The 26,218-nt window shown below is 44.4% G+C and overlaps 2 protein-coding genes across 13 annotated transcripts in view; one reads left to right on the plus strand and one right to left on the minus strand.

Annotated features, from left to right (window-relative positions):
* RFX1 (regulatory factor X1) overlaps positions 1–11,373 on the minus strand; it is a 38,028-nt gene extending 26,655 nt beyond the window's left edge. For 4 of the 6 annotated variants that reach the window (XM_020995042.2, XM_020995043.2, XM_020995040.2 and 1 more), the window contains exon 1: positions 11,037–11,246. The gene's annotated coding sequence lies outside the window, so the exon portion shown is untranslated. Of the gene's footprint in view, positions 1–11,036; positions 11,247–11,273 lie in introns of those variants that run through there. The other 2 variants (XM_020995041.2, XM_020995045.2) reach the window with 2 other exon arrangements.
* Positions 11,374–11,679: 306 nt separating this feature from the next.
* On the plus strand, positions 11,680–26,212 carry RLN3 (relaxin 3). 7 transcript variants are annotated; one of them, XM_078153941.1, is made up of 4 exons: positions 11,680–11,856; positions 18,424–18,600; positions 24,340–24,538; positions 25,138–26,212. In XM_078153941.1, exons 2-4 carry the CDS (start codon positions 18,427–18,429, stop codon positions 25,416–25,418), a joined length of 654 nt encoding a protein of 217 aa, XP_078010067.1. In that variant the 5' UTR covers positions 11,680–11,856; positions 18,424–18,426; the 3' UTR covers positions 25,419–26,212. The 7 variants fall into 7 exon arrangements, with proteins under 7 accessions (XP_078010067.1, XP_078010068.1, XP_078010064.1 ...); XM_078153938.1 differs by lacking the exon at positions 11,680–11,856 and adding an exon at positions 12,024–12,246; XM_078153939.1 differs by lacking the exon at positions 11,680–11,856 and adding an exon at positions 12,024–12,155.
* Positions 26,213–26,218: the final 6 nt, after the last annotated feature.

Here is a 26,218-nt window from a genome sequence, read left to right on the forward strand (position 1 = left end):
TACAATTGGTCGTGATCCCTCCCAAAATGTAGCACCAACAGAATAAGACAGCACTTGAGATGCGGTCGGAGTCCATCAAGACAGCCACAGCTGCAGGCAGCTTCCACGGCTGCCTCAGGGGCAGACACAGAAAAAATCAGCTTCTCTTCTCTGAGGGTTCATTCAGACTCTTGGAGCTATCCACACAATTCAGCAAGTCATGTGGCCTGTTCCTGAACAATTTAATTCAAACATTCAAGGGCCTATAATGAGCAAGGCCTTGGAGATATAAAGACACACGAAACAGTTCCTGCCTCTCAGAAGCCTACATTCTACTGGAATGACATTGTATATACAAAAATAAGTATGAGGTGGGGCAGCTAGGTGGCGCAGTGGATAGAACACTGGCCCTGGAGTCGGGAGGACCTGAGTTCAAATGCGGCCTCAGACACTTGACACTTACTAGCTGTGTGACCCTGGGCAAGTCACTTAACCCCGTTGCCTAGTCCCCCCCACAAAAAAAAAAGGATGAGGCAAAGTAATTAAAGAGGGAAGGAGTATTAATACGTGGGGGAGGTGGGAAGAGAGAAATTAGGCTGGTACAGAGAAGATACCAGCCCAGTGGAGTCTCAATAACTCTGACTGGTACCGATGAGGAAAGAATGTATTCATTTCAGGAATCTGGGGGTCCAAGCATTCTGAACAACTTGTGGAGGTGCAGAGACGTACAGGCAGGTGACAGACATGCTGAGCTTGAGGAGAAGAGAGGAGCCTGGTTTGGCTGGAATGTCAAATTAATAAAGCGCTGAGGTTTGAAGTAAAGCTAGAAAGGTAGGTAGGTACCACCCAGGAACTGAAGTTTGTATTTCATCTCTGAGGCAGTGGGGAGCATGAGAGGTGTCTGAGGGAGGGACTGAAAGAAAAAAACTGAGCCTTAGGAAGATTTCAGCAGACAGATAAAGATGTGTCAGAAAAGAGAGGGAGTAAATAAGGGAAACCAGTTCTGAGGCTGTTATAACAGTCCAGCTGAGGTGATATGGCCCTGATCTAGAGCAGCGGTCATATCTCTACTATATTTATTTACATGTTGTCTCCCCCCCCCCCCCCCCCCCGTTACAATGAGCGCTCCTGGAAGGCAGGGACTCCGCCTCCCCTTCTTTATATCCCTAGTACTTAGCACAGTATGTGGCACATAGGAGGTACTTAATAAATACTTGTTTGACTGACTGGGTGGGGAGAAGGAATAGCTATGAGGGATGTTGTGAAGGCAGAAATGACTGGATATGGGGAATGAAGGAGAGGGAAGAGTCAAGCATCACTCCTCAGTTTACCAACCTGGATGAACAACAATAGGATAGAGCCTTCAATGAAAGTAGGAAAATCTGGAGGGAGAGGTTTTAGGGGAAGATGAGTTCTGTTTTAGAGATATCTAAGGGACACTCTGGAAATGTCTAGTGGCAGCTGGTGCTATGAGCCTGGACTAAGGAGAAAGCTTAGAGCAGTACAGACAGACGTGGGAGTCATCTGCCCAGAAATGAAACAAGGGAGCAGGTAAGATTATTAAGCACCAAGCAAGAAGGTATAGAGAGAACACAGAAGAAAGAGCAGGATAGAGCCCTGCGGTCCACCCAAAATAAGGGGCGAGGAGACAGGAGAAGGTCTAATAAGAGAGACTGACAAGAAACAGTCAGGTTGAAGAACCAACAAAGTGAAGCATCACAGAAGAAGGCAAGGGAGGGAACCCCCCAAGAAAGGGGTGTTCCAGTGTCATAAGTATGGAAAGCAACAGATGATGGAGAGCTAAGAAAAGATCATGAGATTTAGCAGCTAAAGGTCAGTCAGTGATCGAGCCTGGTCCTTAGGAAGACAGAAGATGTACTTCCTTTCTTTGTACAGGTGGGGAACTATGAAGGTAAAACATTGCCTACACTGTCAAAATTGGCTGAAGTACTGGTTAGTTTTGCTGAACTGCCGTCCCTGACACCCTTCACCTGCCACTTTCTTTGTTTTTTATTACTTGTTACAAGAAATGGACTTCTTTAAGAGAGATGTATTTAGAAATGAAGATAGCAAATAAAAGTATCAAAAGTGTTTTAAAAAAAGGGAGGGGCTCCTATATCAAGATAAAGTCAAAATAGGTACATGATTTAGATATAAAGACTGACACTCTAAGCAAACTAGGAGAGCAAGGAACAGTTTACCTATCAGATCTATGGAGAAGGGAAGAATTTATGACCAAACAAGAGATAGAGAACATTATAAAATGCAAAATGGATGACTCTGATTACATTAAATTAAAAAGGTTTTGCACAAAAAAAGCCAATGCAACCAGGATTAGAATGGAAACAGAAAGCTGGGAACCAATTTCTACAGCCAGTGAATCTGATAAAGGCCTCATTTCTAAAATATGTAGAGAACTGAATCGAAATTTATAAGAATATAAGTCATTCCCCAATTGAGAAATAGTCAAAGGATATGAAGAGGCAGTTCTCAGATGAAGAAATTAAAGCCATCCATAGTCAGATAAAAAAATGCTCTAAATCACTATTGATTAGAGAAATGCAAATCAAAACAACTCTGAGGTACCACACCACACCTATCAGATTGGTCAACATGGCAAAACAGGAAAATGATAAATGTTGGAGAAGATGTGGGAAATTAACATTAATGCATTGTTGGTGGAGTTGTGAAATGATCCGGTCATTCTGGAGAGCAATTTGGAACTATGCCCAAAGGGCTATAAAATGTGCATATCTTTTGACCCAGCAATACCATTTCTAGGTCTGTATCCCAAAGAGATCAGACAAATGGGAAAAGGACCCATATGTACAAAAATATTTATAGCAGCTCTTTTTGTGGTGGCAAAGAATTAGAAATTGAAGTGATACCCATTAATTAGGAATGGCTGAACAAGTTGTGGTATATGAATGTAATGGAATACTGTTGAGGTATAAGAAATGATGAGCAGGCAGATTTCAGAAAAACCTGGAAAGACTTACATAAACTGACGCTAAGTGAAATGAGCAGAATCAGGAGAACATTGTACAAAGTAATAGCCACACTGTGTGATAATTGACTTTGATAGACTTCGCTCTTCTTAGTAATGCAAAGACCTAAGGTAACTCCAAAAGACTCATGGTAGAAAACGCTACCCACATCCAGAAAAAGAACCACAGAGTCTGAATACAGATGGAAGCATACTGTTTGCTCTCCTTTTCTTTCATTGTTTTATTTCTTCTTTCTCAGGGTTCCTCCCATTAGTTCTAATTCTTCTATAAGTGAAAATATGCTTAATATGAATGTATAAGTAGAGCCTATATCAGATTACACAATGTCTTGGGAAGGGGGGAAGAGAAGGAGGGGAAGAAAATTTAAAACTCAAAAACTTATGGAAGTGAATGTTGAAAACTAAAAATAAATAAATTACTAAAAAAGGGGGGGAGGCCTCATTGGTAACCTTGAAGAGAGCAGCCTCAGCAGAATGGTATCGTCCAAAGCCACACTATAAAGGTCTAAGCAGTGACAGGGTTGTAAATAAGCGGAGTCAATAAGTACAGACAATTGTTTCAAGTAGTTTGGCAGTGAAAGAAGAGAAATGGGATGATACTTTTGAAGGGAAGGATAAAGCAGACCTACGTATGGTGTAGGCACTGAGGAAGAAGCAAGTAAACTGGAACACAGTAAAGATAGAATGATGGATGAGGCAAATTCCTGGAGAAAGAGATGGGAAGGACAGGTAGAAAATTGGCCTTGATAAGAAGAACCATATCTTCCTCAGGGACCAGATTACAGAAGGCAAGGATGAGTGGAAAATGTAGAGGAGTTTTGAGGAATCCAGTAGAGGAGAAGTAGGAGATCGTGACAGATGGCCTCAGTATTCTCAGAGAAAGAAGAGGCAAAGGCATCTGCTGGGAGAAGGAGTGGTTTTAGGGGTTGGAAGAGAGAAGAGAAGGTTTGGAACACACTTTAAAAAGAATGGGACAGTCAGTCGAGGCAAAATAAGGGATGGCTGTGTAGCAGTGAGATCCCAGATGAGATGAGATAATATGAATTTTAGCACATAGCAGGTGCTTAATAAATGCTTGCTGACTAAGTAATTAGTAAAGGACTTGCAGATGGCATTGTGCAATAACATCCTTCAGTGGTGGACAGCAGCTCTGGAGTATGAATGGAGAAGGCAATCAGTAGGAGTGATGCAGGGAATGAACAGTAGTAGTACAAAGCAGCAAGGGACTTCAGGGTAGAAGACAAAGCACAGCTGAACTGGTCCACTCTAGGGTCAAGTCAAATTAACCCCTGGTTAGTCCCTGTGTGCCAGGTACTGGGCTAGGTGCTAGGGATACAAAGAAAGGCCAAACAACAACAACAACAACTCCAAACCAAGTCAGAGTAGGGGATGACGGACTGGGAGATGGACTGGTATGAGGGGGACTAAATGTTGGGTGCTGTGGTGAGACCAAAACAGGTTTAGGAGGAGAGATGGATGGAAAGAGATTTTATGACTGGAGACAAGGCATCTTAGAATTCAATGACAGAGGTGGCGCAGTTCCAGATGTGGATGCTCAAGGCTGGAAGGTACTCCTTCCTCATCTCTGTTTTCTTCCAAGTTCAGCTTATGTGGCACCTCCTGATTTCCCTAGTTGTTAGTCTTCTCTCTCCCCTCAATTTTCCTTGTACTGTATCTGTTTTTGTATATGTGGTAACTTCTAGTAGAATGTAGGGTCCCTGAAGGCAAGAACTAGTTGCTGTTTTTGCATTTTTATTCTCTGTGCCTAGCACTGGTACAGGGAACTCCCAGTGATGGCACTCCTTCTACCCATGCAGGCCAGAACTTTCTCTGTTACTTATAGGCTTGGAAAGGTCCTATAGAACTGAGGTTAATGACTTGCCTACTATTGCATAGCCAACATGTGTCAGAAGCAGGGCCTGAAGTCAGTTCTTCCTGGCTCCAAGGCCAACTCTCTATCGACTATACCACTCTGCCACATAGTTGGTACTCTGCAAATGCTTGTTAAATTGAATTAAAGTCTTTCACTATGATATGAGAGAGCAAGAGAAGTGAGAGAGAGAAAGAGAGAGAGAGAGAGATTGAATGAGCCAGGTACAAATTCTTTGAGAACACTTTTGTGTATTCTCAAAGAAGAAGGATTTTCTCTCTTCCCATCTCCTCCTCCAGGAGTTCACCCCATCTATCATTTCTTCTTTCTCATATTCCCTCTTTTCCCATTACTGGCTCCTTTCTCTGTGCCTACACCACATTTAGGTCTGCCTCATCCTTAAAGAGTTATCCCTATGATAGGGCTGGTACATCAGAGCAACAAGAATTTGGGCTGGGTAATACAGATAGAATAAACCTTAAAGGAAGAGTTTTCTGAGTAATGGTGGAAGAAGGAGGGTCTGAAAGTGGCAGTAAGTAGCAAAGAATGTGAGAACTCATCCTCCTAACCCAGTGTATTGGGAAACATAAGAGAAGGAGCAGCCAATACTTGAGGGGGTCATCAGCATAATGTTTTCTAAAGAGAGCTGAACAAGATGGAAAGAGGTTGGAGAGATTTAGGATGAAGATAAGTTTGTAAATGTTAATAGAGTGGGAGGTCCTTGACCTAACCTAATGTGCTGCTATTGTCACAAAGGCCAAGAAAATGTTGAGCATGATCAAGAAAGACTTAAAAAACCCAAAAAACCTTGCTTCTTTCTTTATAAAAAACTGTCGCGTGTCCACAACTCAAACTCTGTGTCCCCATCTCTAGGGAGACTAAATGGAACTAGAGAATACTCAGAGCATAACAACAAAAAAAACCAGAGTCTGAGAATAGTGAATGCAGAAACAAGGACTCTTTAGTCTACAAAGGTAAAAGCTGAGCTCAGGAGGTTGTGGTAAGAACTATGATAGGTGTGGGCAGGGAGGCATGGATCTGGTTATAGGAATTCTTTGAAATTTTAACAATGTGAGCTCAGCACCAAAAAGGAGCCCTTCCTTCCAAAGTGGGAAACATCTTTAGGAGTCTAGGGGCTCCTTGAAGGGGGTGCTGACAGGAACAGAAAGGGTTTGTCTGCATCTGTGCTAGGCAGAAAAGGCTAAGGAGAGAAGCTGGGACACATAGGACTTTAAGGTTTCATCACTGGTGACAACCTTGGACTATCACTTTGAGGTCACTGGGCACAGCAATCCTGAAAGGCCCATGGGCTCAATCTGGTGTGATGTGTGTTCCTTTCCTGAAGCTGGTCTTTTAAGTGCTTGTCCAATGCTTGCTTTCTTGTGTGTATGCGCATGCGCACATAAACACACACACAAACATAAGTGGTGAAGGGCCAGAAGAGGGATGCATAGGGCAATATAGGGAACTTGTGGTCTTCCCCTTTCTTACTCAAATTGCTTCTTCAAGATTAGAGTGATAGCCAGGGCCACAGGTGGATTATAAGACAGGGAAGGAAAGGGAAAGGAATCAGCATTCATGTAGCAACTACTATGTGCCAAGCACTGTGCTAAAAGCTTCACAAATTTATCTTATTTGATATGATGGATTCTAGTATGCGCAGAACAAATGTTTTGGCATTTATCAAGCATGAAGAAAAAGCATTCTCTTGGACTTAGCCTTCAGTCTCACCAAAGTGAGATACCCTATGCCCACATACAGGAAGGCTCTGTTCCTCTAACCACTGAAAGGATAGGTCCACCATCTGTTTTTGTCATGGAACAGGCCACATTCTGACAGTTCCTGGGAGCCTGGTCAGTTTGTTTGGAACACAGAGAACAGAGAACAAGCATGGCTGTTTTTAGAGGAAGATGAATCAGGCTTTCCAAGCCATGTTGGCTGGACCAGGAATCTGGCCTTCAGGCAATCCCAGTCCGCCAGGAAATTAGCCTCGATGATTTGGGTTATTTCTCAAGTGCACTGAACCCAAAAGGTTTTTAGATCTTTCATCCATCCCTTGCTTCCCTTTGGAAACATGAGTTTACAGTACATCAGGACCCACAAAAGAGTCAATGAGTTGGGGCTAAGTGGAGGCAGAAAGTAGGAGAGTAGTAACTCCTGCATCTGGGGAAAATCCAGGGAATTACTATGGGCATAATAGTTGGGAAGATTTGGTCTAGCAAAGGAGAACTTAGGTCTCCTTTGCCTAAGTTAAACTTCAGCAAAAGGAGATACATGGTAAACACTATTTCAAAGCTGCCCTGTTTCCTTAAGAGGGAATCTTATGGATGAATTTTTACAGGAGCTCCAGGGACCCAACCAAATTAAGCCTCTCTCTCAGTCTTAGTCTGAAGCAAACGGCATCTAGGAAGTGTTTGAGGTCCTTCTGAGTGAGGCTGTCAATTCCCAGAAGGGACTAGTGACTACCTTACTCAATGTCAATAACTCCTTATCTGGGTAACTGGCACTTAGGCTTATGTTGCTGGTTCCAGTAGTAGGTGCCTGGGGCAGCTGGTGCCAAAGTAGATAGAATGCTGGCCCTAGTATCTGGTCTCAGATACTTAGTATCTTAACCCTGTTTGCCTTAGTTTCCTCATCTGTAAAATGAGCTGGAGAACAAAATGGCAAACCACTCTAGTATCTTTGCCACCCTAAATGGGATCACAAAGAGTTAAACAGGACTAATTGACCAAAAAAAAAAGGTTGGTCCCTAGGTGAGGGCTCTGGAGAAAGTCATTTACTGTCCCTATAAGGTCGTATTTTGAAGGAACTGCAAACTGACATCCTTGGGAGGGCCTGGTTTGGTTCTGCCCTCCCTCTTCCTCCTCCTACAGAGGAATCAGGGTGGTTCAAAGGAGAGGGGTGGGGATGCCAGTTCTAGAATGGGACATTGCTAGACAGGCCTAACCAGTGTTTTCTTGAGCTGCTTTGCTTTTGTTACCAACTCAAGGATGCATTTTGGAAAGCCCACGGCATAGTACAGTGCAGTCAGGTACTGTTCCTTCTTTATTCAAGCAAGTTGTTTAGTGTAGCATCTTGGGAACCAAAGTATAGGGAGGAAAAACCCCTTCTTATTTTCCAAGGGTAGAGGAAGGAGTTAAGGGAATTAATATATTCCCTATCCAGAAAGCCAAAGGAAATTTTCACATCCATTATTAAGCAATATTTATAGATGTACACTACTCCAGAATGAGTTCTGTGATCCGCTTGGATCAGACCATGTATCTCGAGTGACTCTATTCAGTTCTGGGAGGCATATGTTAAGAAGTAGAATGTAAGCTACCTGAAGACAGACACTATTTAGTTCTTTTCTTTCTAACCCTAGCCCTTAACACAGTACTTTGTACATAGCAGGACAGAAATTAATTTTTGTTGAATTGAAAAACACTGACAAATGAGAGTATATTCAAGAAGACTAAGAAGGTCAGGTGAAAGAAATAGAATGAGCCCAGAAATAAAAGACCCAGGGATATGTTGGCTATCTTCAAGTATCAGGAGAAAGGACCCAAAAGAGAACCACCACAGAATGGAGAATTGGAAGGGGCTTCTTATTCTACTTGGCCTCAGGGGACAGAACTAGAAACAACAGTGGAAGGTTGCAGAAAAGCTCAGCATCCTAACAACTGGAGCTTTTCAAAAGTAAGTTGGGCTACTCTGGGAAGAATCACCATAGAAGCCTTTAAGCAGAGGTTGGCTGACTGGCTCTTTATTGTACATGTTGTAAAGCAAATTCCTACAGACCTATGGTGGGCCAACTGGCTTCTGAGCCCAATGCTTGGGATTCTCTGTACAAACTTTCAAGAGTCTTACTGGACCAAATGCCAGTTTTCTACTTTACCTTGCAGATCACACACACCTTAACTCTCACTCCAATCTTTAAAATCAAACTATTATCAGTAATTTTATCTTACAGTGTTGCTTTCTTAAATTAAAAAGGAAAAAATATGCAAACACTACAATTCTAAGAGATGTGCTTAATGATAATATTGGCTTTACCTAGGCCAAGAGAAGTTAAAAAGTTTGTAGACTGAATTTGTAAGGCTACATTGAGCTCAAAATACAGTACCTGCTAATGCTGCAAATTCAGGATGTAGGGCTTGGGTCTACTCTAGAATTTCAAGAAATGCTAAGGTCTTCTTGGCCTTTGGTTTTCCTAGATGTGAATACATTTCCTGTTTAATCATCGTCTATCTAATGGATTCATCTTTTGCTTAAGACGGGGCCAACTTATATCAAGTACATTTATTTCCTTTTTAAAGGTTACTTTTATAAAGCTTAGATCTCAAACTCGAATTCTGTTTGTGAAATAAAAATTGGATAGGCTGAAACTAAAAAGGTTTTAGTCAGGTCTTGTTTAATGAAAAAGGATTTTAAATTTTTTATAAGACAGAAATAGCAAGCTGGAGATTTACAACTCACATCTTAAATGAAACAGCTCTGATCTCTGATGATGAAGAGCCCCAGAGTGATCATAAACACAGTGCTATTAGCCTCTCTGCAGCTTTAACAAATTTAACCCACATCAACCAATGGAGTTATTCCTTTCTGGACCAAAACACAGGCATTTTATCTAATAGGCAGGAAGAAACTGGTTTCACAAACTGCAGAAGGGGTTTGAATGCACTTCTTGGGCTAGTCTGTCCCTACCACAGCATCCTACTTCTGCACATATGATACTGACAGCTGGCACCTCTTCTGGGACATGTGACTAGCTTAAAATGGCCTAGCTGACATTGGCTGGGGCTTGACTGACACCCAAAAAACTTGTGTCTGGATATGAGAAGCAGCTCAAGGACTCTGAGAAATTTCAGAATAACATTTTGCATTACTTAATACTTAATATCCATAACTGAAAGGGAGGAAAAGGGGAAGTTAGATGGTAAATAGGTCTTGAAGGATACATCTATTAGTCATCACCTCTGAATACTGGAGCCTTACCACTGACAAAACACAAGAGGTATAAGTAACTTGCTTTTCCTTGCTTTAGAAACATTCTCTCTCTACCCTGGGAGCAGACTACATCTGGCCTGTTCGGAACCATGCCTGTCCTCTAAGTTAACACCAAGTCTGGCCCCTTTCACCACCTTTCTTGGCCAATAACTCCTCAATGAAACTTCCAACTAGTCTTCTCAAGGCCTTAAACAATCTGTCATCCTAGGAAGAGGAAAGCATGCTAGGGCTTAAAAGTCTTAGCTGAGATCAGCATTTAAATGGAGAAGGCTAGATACTCAGGTAACACACACACAATCCAAGCAAGTAACAGAGAACTCATTTTTTAAAATGAATGTGAGAAAACCACTGGGTGTTGGGAAAAAACAACTGACTGGATAGCTGGAAAGGGGGAAAGTGAATTATTCAACCCATCTTACAGAGGGGAAAACTGAGGCCCAGAGAGCCAGCAAAGCTTTGCCCAAGTTGACAGTTTAAAAACTGAACAGCTGTCAATTTGGAATGAAAGGGGTTGCAAGTTAGAGCGCCCCCAGAAATGCCAGGGCCTATTTTCCATAAGGGCTTCACCCTCTTCGCTGATTGGCACTGGGTCAAGTGGACCCCCGAGGAGAGAACTTCAGCTGCTCTGGGATACACTCCATCTTCTGCCCAGGCTTCCTCTTCTGCTCTCCACACTTCCCCTCGCCCCCGCCCCCCCCCAGCAACCAACCTCCCTCTTGGCTCCACCCACACCTGACAGGAAGGCTCCGCCCTCCGGCCCTAGCCACGCCTTCGCACCCCTCCCTCTCTCCCATTGGCTCAGCCTGTTGGACCCCGCCCATTCTCACCTCCCCATATAAAAGCCCCCGCACCGCCCCGCCAGTCTCCACAGAGAGGCGGGTAGTGCCCTCCCTTCCGGGAGGGGTCGGGCCCAATAGGGCGGAGGGGGGGAGGGGGAAGGGGTGTTGTCCTCCCTCCGGCGCAGCGCCCTTGCAGCCGCCGCCGTCGTCGCCGCCGCCGCCTTTTGCCCCCCTCCCCCACGGCACAGCCCCGACAAGCCGCAGCCGGGGCTCCGCAGACGCCATTTTGACCGCCCGCCCCCTTTTCCCCCCCTCCGGACTGTAATTACAGCAGGATCCCCCCACCTCAACAGACCCCGTCTGTCCTTCCGCCCGCGGCCCGGCCCGCAGCCCCGGGGGCCGCTCCCGTTACCTCAGCTTTCCCCCCCTTCTGTCCGCCGAGGGGGTTTCCGGGGGGCCTCGGAGAAGATTTTTTTTGGGGGTGGAATTTGCCAGGGTCCCGGAGCCGGGCAGGGGGGGTGGGGGGGGTCGGCCGGGGCTGTTGTTGTTGTTGACTCGCGTTGCCGGGTTGCTTGGTCGCCACGACTACCGTGGCTATGGCGCCTCCGTTTCCTTCACCGGGGCAACTGTTGCTACCCACCCTACTTACGTCAGGCATGAGAGGGCGGTGCCTGCGCTGATTGGAAGCGGCGCGGGAAGAGATAGGGAGGTGCTGCTGTCCGTTTTTCAGCGTCTCAACACTATTGGCTTATAGGCACGCTCTTCAGCGCCCGCTCGAACTCCCGGCGCCCCGATTTAGCCGCACCCACGCCCATCAAACGGAACTTCTCTTCGACTGGAAGTAGAGCCCTTCACTCCCGCGAGAAAGCCTGAAAGTCGGCTGGCTAGGGGAAGAGATAGTAGTGATAAGGTTGCGATTGGACTACTACTGGGAATACGTCTTCCTATTGGACTAAGTTGTCTGTCAGTCATCCCAAAGTGGGGGAGGGAGTGAGGAGGCAAACAGTCCCTCCTGAGTCTAGAAGAGATAGTACGGAGTGGGCCGTGCCTGTGGGCTAGAGGAGTAGTGCGCGTGCTCGACTCGCAAGGGCAGGCGGGAACCGTAGTCCGATCCTGCGGCACAGAGTTCCTAGTTTCACCCTCCCTCTAGGACCAGATGCCAACCTTGCACCTCTCTCAGTCGTCACCACCCTTCTTCGATTCGTGATGTCACAGGCCCCCTTCTCTGTATAGTTAAGTGATTGAAATGAGGGGGAGTGGCTTCATGACGTCACAATGCGCTAGGCCGGTGGTGGGAGGGGGGACGCCGAGCGCTTCGTTCTGCGGAACCCAGACTTTCGGCCCCGCCTGCCCCGGCCCCCCGCGTGCTTTTCCCGGGCTCGCGCTCCGCGGGGCTGAGCCACCCGGCTGGCAGGCAGGAAAGGTCAAGGCTGTCAGGCCGCGTCTGCTGCTATCTGGTGTTCGCAGGCTGCGACTTCTCCCGTTCCGGAAAGGTCTTCTGAATGGGCGGGGGAATTAATTAGCGGCCTCGGTAATGAGGGGAGATAAGCAAAGTTCAGAAGTGGGACCCGCCGGTCTGTCGGCGCCCCAGGCCCGCCCCGCCCCCAGGGACCCCGCGGGAGGTCAGTCTGCCATCCGGGCGCCTCCGGGAAGCCTTCCTGGCATGCCCCCTTCCCACCACCCTGCATTTGGAATCCATAGGTCCAATTTTTTAAAATTTAAAATCCTTTTCTTTGTAGGCTGCTGTATGAGACCCTGGGCAAGGTCACTCTTCCCTTTCTGGACCTGAGCCTCCTTATCTGTGTATTGATAGGTTTGTACTACATGGTTTTAAGGAAGGCTTTTCCAGCTCTCAGGGCTCTAAGTTAGGCTTTATATGATTCGTGCTGAGATTATTTTGGACCCCCAAAATTGGGGCAACTAGGTGATGAAGTGGATAGAGACAATTGGGCTTGGAATCAGGAAGACCTGAGTTTAGATTTGGACCCAGATGCTTCCTGGCTATGTGAACCCTGGGCAAATTAACAGAATTTGTCTGCCTTAGTTTCCTCATCAGTAAAATGGGCATAGATAGCACCAACCTCCCAGTGTTGATGTGAGGACCAAATCAGATGATAACTGTAAAGCTCTTACTTACAGTGCTTGGCACATAGTTAAAGATATGTGTTCAAGCTATTATTTTTAGTTATTATTACACACAGAAAGGCGTATTTCAAAACCATTTCCAGAACAGCCTTGGAAGATTTCTCCAGGCTGCCCTTTGTTCCCTTTGTCCCAAACAATGGAGAGAGAAACTTTCCTGAGAACCAGGAATATCTATCTGCTGATAAACATGGTCATTCCTGTGCTTTGGTGTCAGAGTTAGTTTTAGACTGAAGTAAAATTTTTGGCTTCTACAAATTCATAGCATTTTGTTTAAAATTCTAAAATTGGAGAAGTAGAATTTACTGAGGTTCTATTAGGTATGAATTTCAAAACCAGCTAACCCCTATTACTCGTATTTGAGGTGGAGGGTGGGAGGTTTTCTTTTCTCCAAAATATGCTGTGACTTCTGGTTCTTGTACCTCCTACTGTTAGTGAACTTTACTGGTGTGCCAGTGGGTGTGCTGGAAGGGGAGTTGGGTTTATCTTAAAAACTAGACTGGAAATTTAAGCTCGGTTGGGAGGGTGGGGGGCTGGAGCCTCTGTATCCACCCTACCCAGAAGCCCACGCTGAACTCTCAATAATATTTTGGATGATGGCATAACTTAACTCATTGGAAAATGCTGAATAGCATGCTGGGAGTCAAGTCCAGATTGCTATTCTTAACTATGTGACCCAAAGTCAACTTTCTTTTTCTGGGCCCTTCTGTAAAATGATGAATAGGCCAGAGAGCCTTCAGTTCAAAAAACATTAACTATTCAAGGTCACTGTGACTAATTCAGACAAAAATGAAACAAGCTTACAAAGAGTATGGGGAGGAATAACATTGTATACCCAGATCTGTAAGTAAATATAAAATAAAATTACAAAGTAATTTGAGGGCTTGAAGACAATGCTGGCAACTTGCCGGAAGGAGGAAAGCCCAGATCTCCTGGAGGAGACATGACCTTGGATTTTTCAAACAATTGGAGTCCTGTGTGCCTCAATTTCCCTCTATGAAGCCCAATGGGACTCTGATCCCTACCCCCAAGGATTTCTATTTCATTTTTTTCACAACAAACCTGTGAGGTAGAAGTAGATACAAATATATTTTATTATGTTATCTAACATCAACTGGGCCCTTACTGCGACCAGGAAATTTTTTAGTTCTCTAGTAATCTCCTAGAAATCATTTCAAACCTTCTCTTCCATCCTCAGCCTCTCCCTCTTTCTCAGCTGATTGCCTCACATCTATTGAGAAAACTGTGACTGTTCTGTGTGTGAACTGCGTCTTCTCCTCAACTCAGAATACCATTGACGTTATCCTGTAACACTTCTACAGTCTCCTAATCAAGTGACCAACCCTTCACTTGTGTCCTTGAATCCTAATACCTCCAGTCTTCAGCAAATTGCAACTTCCATTATATCCATTCTCTCTCCAAAATTCAGCCTCTCAACTGGTTCCTTCCCTGTAGCCGAACAGGCCCAATGGCCCCATCCTTAAAAAAAACTTTCAGGCTAGCATCCTGTGCTCCTCCTCTCTTTCCTCAAATTCCTTTAAAAAAAAAGGTTAATTTATTAAGCTCATGGTACTACGTGGAAGCGCTGGGAAGCTACAAAAAACCAAAACCAAACCAAAACCAAAACCAGAACCTCCCCGTGTCTGCTTACTCTCTAGGAACTCACAATTTCATGGGGAAGATAACGTGCCAATGACTATGTTGGTTCCACTTCCTTTCCTCTCTTCAATCTTTTGCTATCTGGAGTTAATCCTTAGTCTCTTGACTGAAACTTCCCTCTCCAAAATCACCAAGAATCTGGAAACTTGGAATTTATTGGTCCTCTTCCTCTTTGATCTGTCTGCAGCATTTGACATTGTCATTCACACCCCCTCCCCCCTCCACTAAGACTTGCCTCTGGTATGCTTTCTGAGTTTTCATGATCCGGCTTATTCTGGTTCTCTTCCAACCTGCTGGATGGACCGGTACCTTCTTGGTCCTTTGCTACATCATTGCGCTCTTCAAGGGCTCTGGTCCAAAGCCGCCTTCTCCCTCTTTTCTAACATCAATTCCTGCGGGTTCTGATACATAAGGACCAGAATTAGAATTTGAGCTCAGTGTCTCTGCAGACCAGTATCTCTCATGTGGATCGATGCTGTTCTCAGGTTCTCCCCTTGATGCCTCTTTACCTTAACTCTTCTGGAACATTTCAAACTAGATATCCCAGTGACACCTCAACCTCAGGCATGGCCAAAAAGAAGACTCATTTGCGTGCACTCTTGCTCTTTGGCCTCTGCATAGACGTCCTCTCTTCGAGCACTGCTGGTGGGTCTACATGAAAGCTGAGTTGAGGCCCTCTTCATCTCTTGCTTGAATTTTTATAGTCCTCTCCTAACTAGTTTCCTGGCTTCATCATTCTCCACTGTTGGCCCATGACCTCCTCCTATTCTGTGCTCTCACTTCTATCGCTGTAGTTCCAGGCTCTCATCTTTACTTAAATTATTATAGTAGTGTCCTAACTGGTCTGTCTCCTTACTTCCAAAGCAATCTTTTCCCTCTCAGATTTATCCGGCACACTTTTGACTCAAGAATCTTCCCCACTGCAGTTATTTAGATATCACTACTTTGCTCAAAAATCTTCATAATATAAACTACAAACTCATGTGTCCTGAGCTCATCTGGTAATCAGGTAAAGTAGAGGAAGAGCTTTGGAGAGCAGCAACAATCATAATGACAACTGGATTGCATTTGTGCATGTGGCTTATCCCTCTATGGATTGTAAACTCCGTGGAGGCAGAAAGCATGCTCCAGCACTTGTATTTCCACCCTTCCCCCCCAAGCGTGTAACACAGAATCAATTCCATTTAATTCAATAAGAAAACATATTTGTACAGAATTTCAGATGACCAGTCTGTAGCCTCCCTCCTCCCCCTCCCCAATCCCCACTACAATAACATCGCCAGGGGCAGCTAGGTGGCCCACTGGTCCTGGAGTTGGGAGGAACTGAGTTCAAATCCAGCGTCAGACACTTGACAGTAACTAGCTGTGTGACCCTGGGCAAGTCACTTAACCACATTGCCTGCCCCCCCAAAAAAACCACCAAAAAAACCCCAAAACAAAAACAAAAAACCATCCCAAATGGGTCTGACAGTCCAAGAAATAGTAATTGTTGTATGTTATCTTCAGCATCCTTATTGAAACAATCTTAACACCCAAGACCAAGTGCTATGGTTCTTCCACCATATATCACAAGTATTATAGTATTGGTGTTGTGTTAGGGTGAAATATCAACTTGGAATGAGAATAGGAAAAAAAATGGTTAGCAGGGAATAGAAACCCTCAAGATAAGGGGAAAGATATATAGCCTCTGGTGTCAAAAGTACCTGTCCTCAATTCAAGTTATCAGGCCTGAACGGACTACATCTTACTCCAAAAATAATGTTTTGAGCAGATGCGATTGCTGACCCTAAAAGATGCCAGTGGGGTTTCATGTTTGACCCTTCTTGTCTACACCTCTCATTATCTCATTTTCTTCTTGCTCTCTTCCTTCTCTTTGTTTGGAATGTCAAATGTTTGCCTTGTTTTGTTTATATCCTTCCATTCCTTCAACTGTGAGTCTTCCCTGATTCCAGTAGAATGTAAGCTTCTAGAGATCAAAGATTATTTCTCTTCTTTCTGTTGTTTTTAAATCCTGGAGATCTCAAAAAATAAATGTGCTGCAGGATTGGAGAAAGTTAAATATTGTTGCTGTAATTCTCAAAAAAAGGAATGGGGTGGAGCCTGCAAACTCTTATTGACTTGTAAGCTCAACGTCTATTTTTGGAAAAAATTGTAGAAAACACCATTAAGGAGTTGGTTTGTGAGCACTTAAGGAGGGAAGTGTGATCACAAAGATCCACCTTGGATGTGTCAGACCTGACAACTTTGCATTTCTTTTTTTCCCTTGTTTACCAGGGAAACCAGATTGGTACAGAGGAATACTGTGGATTTGAACAAAGCATCTTTGTTTGCATATGTTTGTGATAAAATGGAGACACTTTCCATGTGCTAGGTGATACAGTGTACTGTTTGATAGGATTGGAACTGACTTAATGACTGGATCCAAAGAGTCATTAATGAGTCAATATTGGTCACGGTAGAGGAAGGTCCCTGGTGTAAAAAGTACCCTAGGGAGCTAGCTATCTACTGGCCTTTTGCTATAATAGATCATTGCTATTGATCATCAAATATTAAGTGCCTGTTAATGTGCTAACTACAGGGTAGGTGCTAGGGATACAAATTCAAAATGGTTGATTATCGATGCCCTCAAGAAAGGAGCTTTTCTACTGGGTGGCTCTAACTTTACAAAGGCAAGAGGTAAATAATATGCATGTCATATTTGCAGATGAAACAGAGCTTTTGGAGGGTTAGCTAATGTAGGCCAGATTCTAACAGAGACCAGATTCAAAGCATGCTTAAACCAATAGGCCGGAAAGGATGACATTTAATAGGGATAAATGTTTATTTCTACACCTGAATTCCAAATAAACTTTCTAAATACACAATGTGAAAACCAAAGAAAATCTGGGGACTTTTAGGGGACCACAAGTTAAAATGAATCAACAGTGTGATAGGGCACCCAGTGCAGCTGTTTTTTATTCTAGACAGAATGCAGTTATATCATTGTCTAGAAAGAGGGAGGGAATAAGTGTTACTATATATACATGCTCTGTCAGGCTACATCTGGAGAACCATGTTCAGTTCTGGGGATCATGACTTAGATAAATGAGGAAGATTCAGAAGAAGTCAACCAGGATGGTGAGTACTACAAAACCTGTTCTAAGAGGATTACTTGAAGAATTTGAAGCCTGAAAGGAAACAAGCAATTAAGTACCTACTATGATATCAGACTGTGCTAAGTGCTTTTATAAATATTATCTCAGGAAAGATGAGCTGCCTCTAGAGGTGTAAGCTCATTGGGAGGTCTTTAAGCAGACCACATAAACCAGATTGTTGGGATATTTTCAAAGGAATTTTTTGGTCGGAGAAATTTCTTGAGTTTCATCCACCACTAGCTTGATTGTGTGATTCTGGCATTCTACAGCCTTAGCCGTAGGCTTATCTCACATGACTCTCCTCTTTGTAGTCTACCTCATGGTGTCAGACTCAAATAGAAATGGGGGCCTATAATCCAGTACCTTTTAAAATTCCTTCTTTCCTCTTTCCCCCCTCCTTTATTTCCTTCCTTCCTGTTTCAGTCTCTTTTATTCAGAATATTTATTTTAACAAACAGTTGAATCAAGATGAACTAGTTGCAATAGTGGCTGCTCTCTTGGGTTTTAGGTGTGTTATTTTCTTTCATGGAATCCATAGGTGCCTCATTGGACCAGTACTAGCAATGGTAAGTTTCTCAGCTTGGTACTCTAGTTATATTTTTTCTTGTGTTTAATAGGGTATCAACATTTGACACATATGACTTCTGAAGATGCTTTGCCTTGAAGCCACAATGAGGGCAGGAACTGTGCATCTTATTTTTAAACTTTTGAAATAAAAGACCCCTTTGTCATCTTCCTCCTGCATCCAGAACCAAAGAGGGATGGGGTGTTCTTTAACAAATTCCTGGAGTAGGAAGAGAATACAGGAAGGCATGGAGTCCAAAGGGAGACCTGAACAAATCTTTTTTTTTTTTTTTTGGCTAGGCAATGGGATTAAGTGACTTGTCCAGAGTCACACAACTAGTAAGTGTCAAGTGTCTGATGCTGGATTTTAACTCAGGTCCTCCTGACTCCAGGACCGGTACTCTATCCACTGTGCCACCTAGCTGTCTCAAGGGAGACCTGAACAAGAATTCCACCCCCACCCCCAACACCTGGCAAGTATTTTCTTTAAAATTCCCCTGTAGAAGGGTCTTAGGGCAGCCCATTCCACTTTGGAATAACTAGTTTTTGTTAGTAAGCTATTCTTTACATCAAGCCTGAAATCTTCATCTTTGTAACATCCAACAAGCAGAATAATTCTAAATCCTGCTTCACCATGACAGCCTTTGGAATTCTTGAAGACACTAAGATGCCCTTCTAAGTCTTCTCTAGGATAATGATCTCCCGTTCCTTCAATCCAGCTTTCTTTGACATAATCTGTTACTTGGGATGTTTTCCAGCTTATTAACGTCCTTCCTAAAAAAGGTGACTCCAGGGACTGAACAAAATTCTCTAGGTGAAGTCTGACTGAAATGCATGGTTAAGGTGTTAATTAAAAAATTAAATTGATATCCCCAATCGGCCATTGACTCTTCCCTTCTCAGCCTCACAGTTCGCTGGACTTCTCCTTTTCCCATTAGATTGTAAGCTTCTGGAGGGCGGGGACTGTCTTTTGCCTCTTTTTGCATCCTAAGTGTTAGGCACAGTGCCTGGCACAGAGTAGGTACTTAATAAATGTCGATTGATTTTTACTTACCTCAGGCTGCCTTGTATTGGCGTGTGTCTGATGATGCATGCCATATAGATGTATATGACTTGTCAGTTCCTTGAAAATAGGCATAGCCCTTGGTTCATCTTCGTATTCTGGGTACCCAGCACAGTATTTGGCACAAGTAGTTACTTAATAATTGAACTGAATTAAAATTTTCACTTTTCATAGCTAACACCTCTGCCCATACCTGGGGTGTTTTGTTTTGTTTTTTAAAGGAACAAGCCCTTTGGTTGAGTTCTATGCACCTGGGTGAAGAGATGTGCCTTCAGTTTCTTGGAGGACAGGAGAGGCCATCAGAGGACTGGAAATCTCTCTGGAGCCCTCAGGCCTCCCATCATGTCACTTGACTTTCAGAGTTTACAATCTTAGAGACTAAAATGACTGGAAATCCCCTTGGTGAGATGACTTCTCTCCTTGGTTGAGCTGAGCTCTTATTTCACTTCCAGCTGAAGAGCTGATTAAATCTTGTTTATTCTTTGATCTATTCTCTTTCTACCTAACATAATATTTGTAAAGTGCTTTGCAAACCTTAAAGCACCATATAAATGCTAGCTATTATTATTAATCTGTATAGCTCCCCTAATTTTTGTTAGCTGTTTACTTTGATAAAGAAATGTACTAGCTTATTCATGATGGTCTTTTCTGTAACCAGCTTTTGGTAAGAGCTAAGTTGGTAAAAACAATAAGCTAAGTGCTACCTTCCCCTTGAGAAGAGTGATCAGAGAAAGTGGGCCCCAAAGTATCATACCCCTAGACTACCAATACTTGAGTTGTGGTAGAGAGATATAATTCTAGCTCAATATCCCTTCTGGGTTTAAGTGAGGGAAAGAGCAAATGGCCAGCCACTGCCCCACTCCCGCTCCCCCACAAATGTGGAAATCTCCAGCTCTCTTTTAGAGACGTGGGCAAGGGGGCAGCTAGGTGGCACAGTGGACAGAGCACCAGCCTTGGAGTCAGGAGGACCTGAGTTCAAATCTGGCCTCAGATACTAAGGTGTGTGACCCTGGGCAAGTCACTTAATCCCCATTACCTCCAAAATTGAAAGAGAGAGAGAGAGAGAGAGGGAGGGGGGTGGGCCAGATCCCAGATTAGAATATCTATGCCACATTTCAAGCAGAGCTGTTCAAGCCATATATAGATTTAGACAGCTACCAACCACACATACCTTATGCACAGAACTCAAATCTGGGCCCCTTCTGAACCCAAGACCCATGATTTTCAGAGAAAGCAACTGAGGCCCAGAGGAAGGAGACAGATCAGTGTTTGAGTCTTGATATGAACCCCATAGCCCTAACTTGCAGTGTTTTACCCCAGGTCATGCTAATCTTGTCCCTGGAGAGAAAATAGGTTCATAGGTCTCCATAAAGATGGGAGACAATTGGTACAGAATTTTGAATAATTTATCAGATTCAGTTGCTAGATTATTTTTCCCCTTTTTACAAAAGATTCAGAGGGGGAGGAGATGAGTTATATCCTAGAAATTGCTGTGATAGAAAAGAAAAAGGCAGTACAACTTTACAAAGAAGAAGAGGTCATGTCAGATGACAAAAGCTTTCCTTTTTTGACAGGTTTCTAGGCTGGCAGATCAATGACACGTTAGAGAAATAATATCAGAAAAGCAGAATTTCCCTCATGTCGTCCTCATGAGTGAGATGGAAAAATATGAGTTAGGTGAGAGTACAGCTGGGTAGATTCTAAATTGATTGAATGACCAGACTCAAAGGGTGAGTCATTAATTAGTTGATGTCAGCTTAGAAAGGAGTGCCTCAGGGACCATCTAGATGTCTTTGGTCCTGAGCTGTTTGACATTTCTCAATGACTTGGATGAAGGCATACATGACATTTTAAATCCAATTTCCGATGACCCAAAGCTAAAGATAGCTAATATACTATATGACAGTCTGGATCTAAAAAGATTTTTGGCAGCTTGAATGAGGGACCATATCCAATAAGATGAAATTAAATTTAGATAAATTTTAAATCCTTCACTTAGATTAAAAAGAAATCACCTGCGCAAGTAATGGATGGGAAAAGTGTGGCTGGAAAACAGTTTACATGAAAAAGATCTGGAGGTGTTCATGGGCTGAAAACTCAGTATGGGACAGGGCAGTCAAAAGAAGCTAACTCAGTCATAGGTGGCATTTAGAAAATAGTAGCTAGCTTTTATATAGCACTTTAAACTTTGCAAAACACTTTGCAAATACTAACTTGTCTTCATAACAATTCTGAGAGGTAGGTACTTTTATTATCATCATTTTACAGATGAGGAAACTGAGGGACAAAGATTAAGTGAGCTGCCCAAGGTCATGGAACTTGAAATAGCTGAAGCTGGCTTTGAACTTAAAGGCCCATGTTCTAGCCACAGCGCCACCTAGCCGTCCAAGGAAAGTAGTGTTCATACAAAGGAAATAGTACCATAGCGTTTAGTCTTGGCTGCACCAAAGCCCCATGCTTGGAGCATGCCCAAAACAGAATGAATAGGTTGGTGCAGTGACTGAGGACTCTTCCATAAAAGGATAATTAGAAGGAAATAGGTTAACACTAGAGAAAGACACAATTAACAGAAAGATAATAGCTGAAGGGCTGTTCCATGGGAGGAAGACTGCGCTTGTTCTCCTTGGCCTCAGAGAGTGGAGCTAGGAACAATGCATGGAAGTCGATGGAAGGCCAGCTGAGGCTTGATGGAACAATTAGAGCTGCCCACAACTGGAATGGGTTGTCCCTAGAGGTAGTCTTCCCAAAGGCTAGATATCTTACTTGGAGTAGAGAGTAGTGCTCAGGTACAGGACAAGATGACCCCTGTGGTCCCTTCCATTTCTGAGATTCCTGTTCTGTAAATTGTATAATGCAGTGATTGAGTCATGCCTACTAACAAGGATCTGCCTTAGGTTCTCCTCTCTACTCTTTACTATTTCACTTGGTGATCTCATTGATTCAATTATCATCTCTATGCGGATGATTCTTAAATCCAATTATCTGTCCCTAACCTCTCTCATAATCTCCATCTTGTACTGGATGTCTTGTAAACATCTTAAACTCAACATGTCCAAAGCTAAACTCATAATCTTTCCCCCTAAAATCTCCCCCTTTCCAAATTTCCCTAATACTGTCACTAGTCTACCATGCTTGCAACCTAAGCGTCATCCTTGACTCTTCACTCTCATCCCTCACCTTTAATCTGTTGCCAAGACCTGTTGATTTTTACCTCTGTAACATCCCTCCAAAATGCCCTCTTCTCTCCTGGAATACTGCTACCACCATGGTGCAGGCCCTCATCTCCTCACTCCTGGACTATGGCAATAGATTTCTGGTTGGTCTGCCTACCATAAGTCTCCTCCTATTCCAGTCTATCCTGCACTCAGTCAAGTCCCAGCTAAAATCCCACCATCTACCAGAAGCTTTTTGTATCCCCTCTTAATTGTGTTACCTCCCCTTTGTTGATTATTTCCTATGCATAGCTTGTTTGTATATAGTTGTTTACATGTCTCTCTCCCATTAGATTGTGATCTCCTGGAGGTTAGGGACTATCTTTTATCTTTCTCTGTATCCCTAGCACTTAGCATAGTCTGGCACATAGTATGTGCTTAATAAATGTTTATTAACTGAGTGACTCATTTATCTTTTAGGTCCTATGATCCCTTGAATTCCCCTGGCTCTGTTCCCCTTAGCCTTGCTTCTCGTAGATCCTCACAACTTCTGTTTATGTTTCCCTGAGTCTCAGTTCCATTTATAAGTCCCTGGACCTTGCTGTATTTGGTTCTCTCTCTGTCTCTCTCTCTCTGTCTCTCTCTCTCTCTCTGTCTCTGTCTCTGTCTCTCTCTCTCTCTGTCTCTGTCTCTCTCTCTCTCTCTCCCTCTCTCTCTCCCTCTCTCCCTCTCTCTCACTCTCTCTCTCTCTCTCTCTCTCTCTCTCTCACTCTCTCTCTCTCTCTCTCTCTCTCTCTCTCTCTGTCTCTCTTTATCTCTCTCTCTCTCTCTCACTCTCTCTCTCTCACTCTCTCTCTCACTCTCTCTCTCTCTCTCTCTCTCTCTCTCTCTCTCTCTCTCTCTCTCTCTCTCTCTCTCTCTCTCTCTCTCTCTTCCCCCTTGGTAATGGAAAGAATACTTAGTTGGAGGCAGAAAACTGAATTAGAATCCTGATGCTTTCTAGCTATGTGATCTCAGAGCCCTTTTGGGCCTCTCCTCTCCTAATTAATAATAACTAACATTCGTACAGCAGTTTAATGTTTGCAGAATGCTTTCCATGTGTTATCTCTTGGTATTTAAGGTCTTCCACAGCCTGGTGCCCACCCACCTTTCCAGTCATATTTCCTAGTACCACATTTCATGGGCTTCACATCCCAGCCAATCTGGACTACTATTCACCCAACTCCATCCTCCACCTCTTGCCTCCATGCATTTGCACAAGCCATTTCCCATATTTAGAATGATTTACATCCTCTGCCTTTTCTTTCTTTAAGGCTCGATTCCTCTGGAAATTCCCTCAATCTCCACCATTTATTTGTGTTCACTCCCTCCTCAAGTTTCCTCATACTATATTTACTTGTTTATATATCTCCTCCCACATTCAGTAAGTACAGTGTAACATTTTTGAGATAAGAGACTTTCTTATTTTTACCTTTGCATGTACAGCTCCAAACTCTTTGAGTTCTACATGGCAGGGGCCTACTGTTCACTGAATTGAACTGAACTAAAATCACTTCTTTCTAGGCTTTGGTTTCTTCATCTGAAATGAGGGGATTAGATTACATGGTTTCTGAGATTCCATCTTGTTCTAAATCCTATGTGAGTGTTTTTCCCAGCAGAAGGATTCAAGCTCCTTGGCTCCAAGTTGGAAGTCCAGTTATTTTCCTCATCCGCAGCAATGTCAGTGACACATATCCTCTTCAGTCTCCCGCCTTCCCTGTCCCTGCCTGATCATCTGCCCTTCCCCAAGCCTCCCCTCATCGCTGGGGAAAGGTTATCACTAAGCCCAGATGACTTCCCTGGGAATAGAGGGGTCGAGGAGACAGACACTGGTCCTGCTGCTAGCTGGAGGAGATAAGAGAGGTCATATCTTATCTTACAGCACTTGGCTATAAATGGGGAGGCAGAAGCAGGGATGGAAAAAGGCAGCTAGGCCTGACATTGTGCTCTGGCTCCAGGCAGGTGTTTCTCCCCAGCAGTCATTGCCTCTGGTCCACCATGCCCAAGGGTTTGCTGCTCCTAGTACTGTGGGCTTTGCTGGGGGATCTGCCGGCAGCCGAGGGCCGGACATCTCCCTATGCAGTAAAGCTGTGTGGCCGAGAGTTCATCCGGGCTGTCATCTTTACCTGTGGGGGATCTCGATGGAGAAGGGCTAGGGCAGGTGAGTAGTGGGAAGGGAAGGGCGCCTGGGGGGAACAAAGACCCGGAGTCAAGCGAAAGCCCAAACAAAACACGGGGTGCTGGGGTGGGGGCTTCTTCAGGCTGAACCAGGGATAGCCAGGGATCAGAGTCAGAACTGGAAGGCTACCGATCTAGTCCTCTCATTTTACAGATGAGGAAACTCAGGCTCAGAGAGCAGACTGGAATTCACGCCGGGTCACATGGCGAGTCTATGTCAGAGACAGGATTGACATCCAGATCAGGGACGCAGCCAGAGGACACCTTAGAGAGCATCTCATCCAAACTCGTTTTATTGATGAGGGAACAGACATTGAAACGTGAACTGTTGGCATTACACTTCCACTCACATTTAAGGGCTCTGTGGGGGGTCAGACAGGCAAATGTAAGACATTGTCCTGTCCTGGGGAGAAAGGAGATGCACTCAAAACCCAGAGGGCCCCCAGGCGGGGATGAGAGGCACAAGCTGGGAGTTTCTAAATCCCTTTGTTGGGGAAGGAAGTGTGAGGCAGCTAAGGGACTAAGGTAGCCCATTCACGGGAGAAATTCAAGAAGCTATAATGTGTTACTCTTTTTTTCCAGGGGATGCCTTTACTGAGGAGCTGGGGGGTGAGTCCCAGGAGACCACTTCGATTGAATGGCTGTCCAGCCCCCTCTTGCCACTGTCCAGGGAGCCTGAAGACTTTTACAGCAGCGTGGGAGGCCCCAGCTGGTCCAGGATGTCCAGGAGCCCGTCAGAGTCAGAGCCTGAGGCCAGGTCTGGCCAGGGCTTCCTTCGAGGTGGTCGGGATGTTCTGGCAGGTGTCTCCAGCAACTGCTGCAAGTGGGGCTGTAGCAAGACTGAGATCAGCAGCCTGTGCTGAATGACCTTCCCCCTTCTACTCCTCCTGGTTCTAGACTCCAGGTCCCCCTGCCCTCTGCCCCTCCAGGGGCCACACTCTAGGTCTTCCCTCTCACTCTTGTCCCTACTTTGTTCTTCCCTCACTTCATTTTCCAGTGCTAGACTGGGGTTCCCTTCCCTTCCCTCTCTCTGCTCTACCTTCCTTTCTGGTGTGAGATTCCAGGGCCCTCCTCTTTCTCTCTGCCCCTTATTCTCTTCTTCAGACTGCCCCCGCTCCAGCCCTAGATCTGTATGTACTGTCCCCTCAACTTTGCCCCTCTCCTCTGCCTGGTCCTTGAGCTGTTTGGGAAATGGAGCCTGGGGAAATGGACCCTGCCTAATTCACCCCACCCATCACCCTTCTGCTGTTATTGTGGGTACCAGGAGGACATCGATTGTGGGGGTGGTCATAGAGAGCTCTCCTAAGTCACTAATTTCTGGTCTAGGGAAAAAAATTGTCATACAGATTTATAGGATCATAGATTAAAGCTGGACAGGAACTCAGATATATTCCCATAGTTGCAACCTGGGATCGGCCCACTTGTGATTGTGAATACTCACAACCACACCACACACAGTGATACCTACATTACTCTACACCCACAATCATTCAGTCATGCAGGCAATCGACAGACAGTTGCTATTCTGTACTCACTGTGGGGGATGGGGAAAGGGTGGGTGGCTGGGGCTGGGAGGCCGGATGCCTGGGTTCAGGATGTGGGTTGGCCCTGGTCCAAGCTCTCTCAAAGTCTCAATAAAACTCAGAATAACTTTGTGTGTGTG

This window comes from Phascolarctos cinereus, unplaced genomic scaffold (genome assembly GCF_003287225.1).
Source record: "Phascolarctos cinereus isolate Bilbo 61053 unplaced genomic scaffold, phaCin_HiC Scaffold_4;HRSCAF=312, whole genome shotgun sequence".
Classification (NCBI taxonomy): domain Eukaryota; kingdom Metazoa; phylum Chordata; class Mammalia; order Diprotodontia; family Phascolarctidae; genus Phascolarctos; species Phascolarctos cinereus.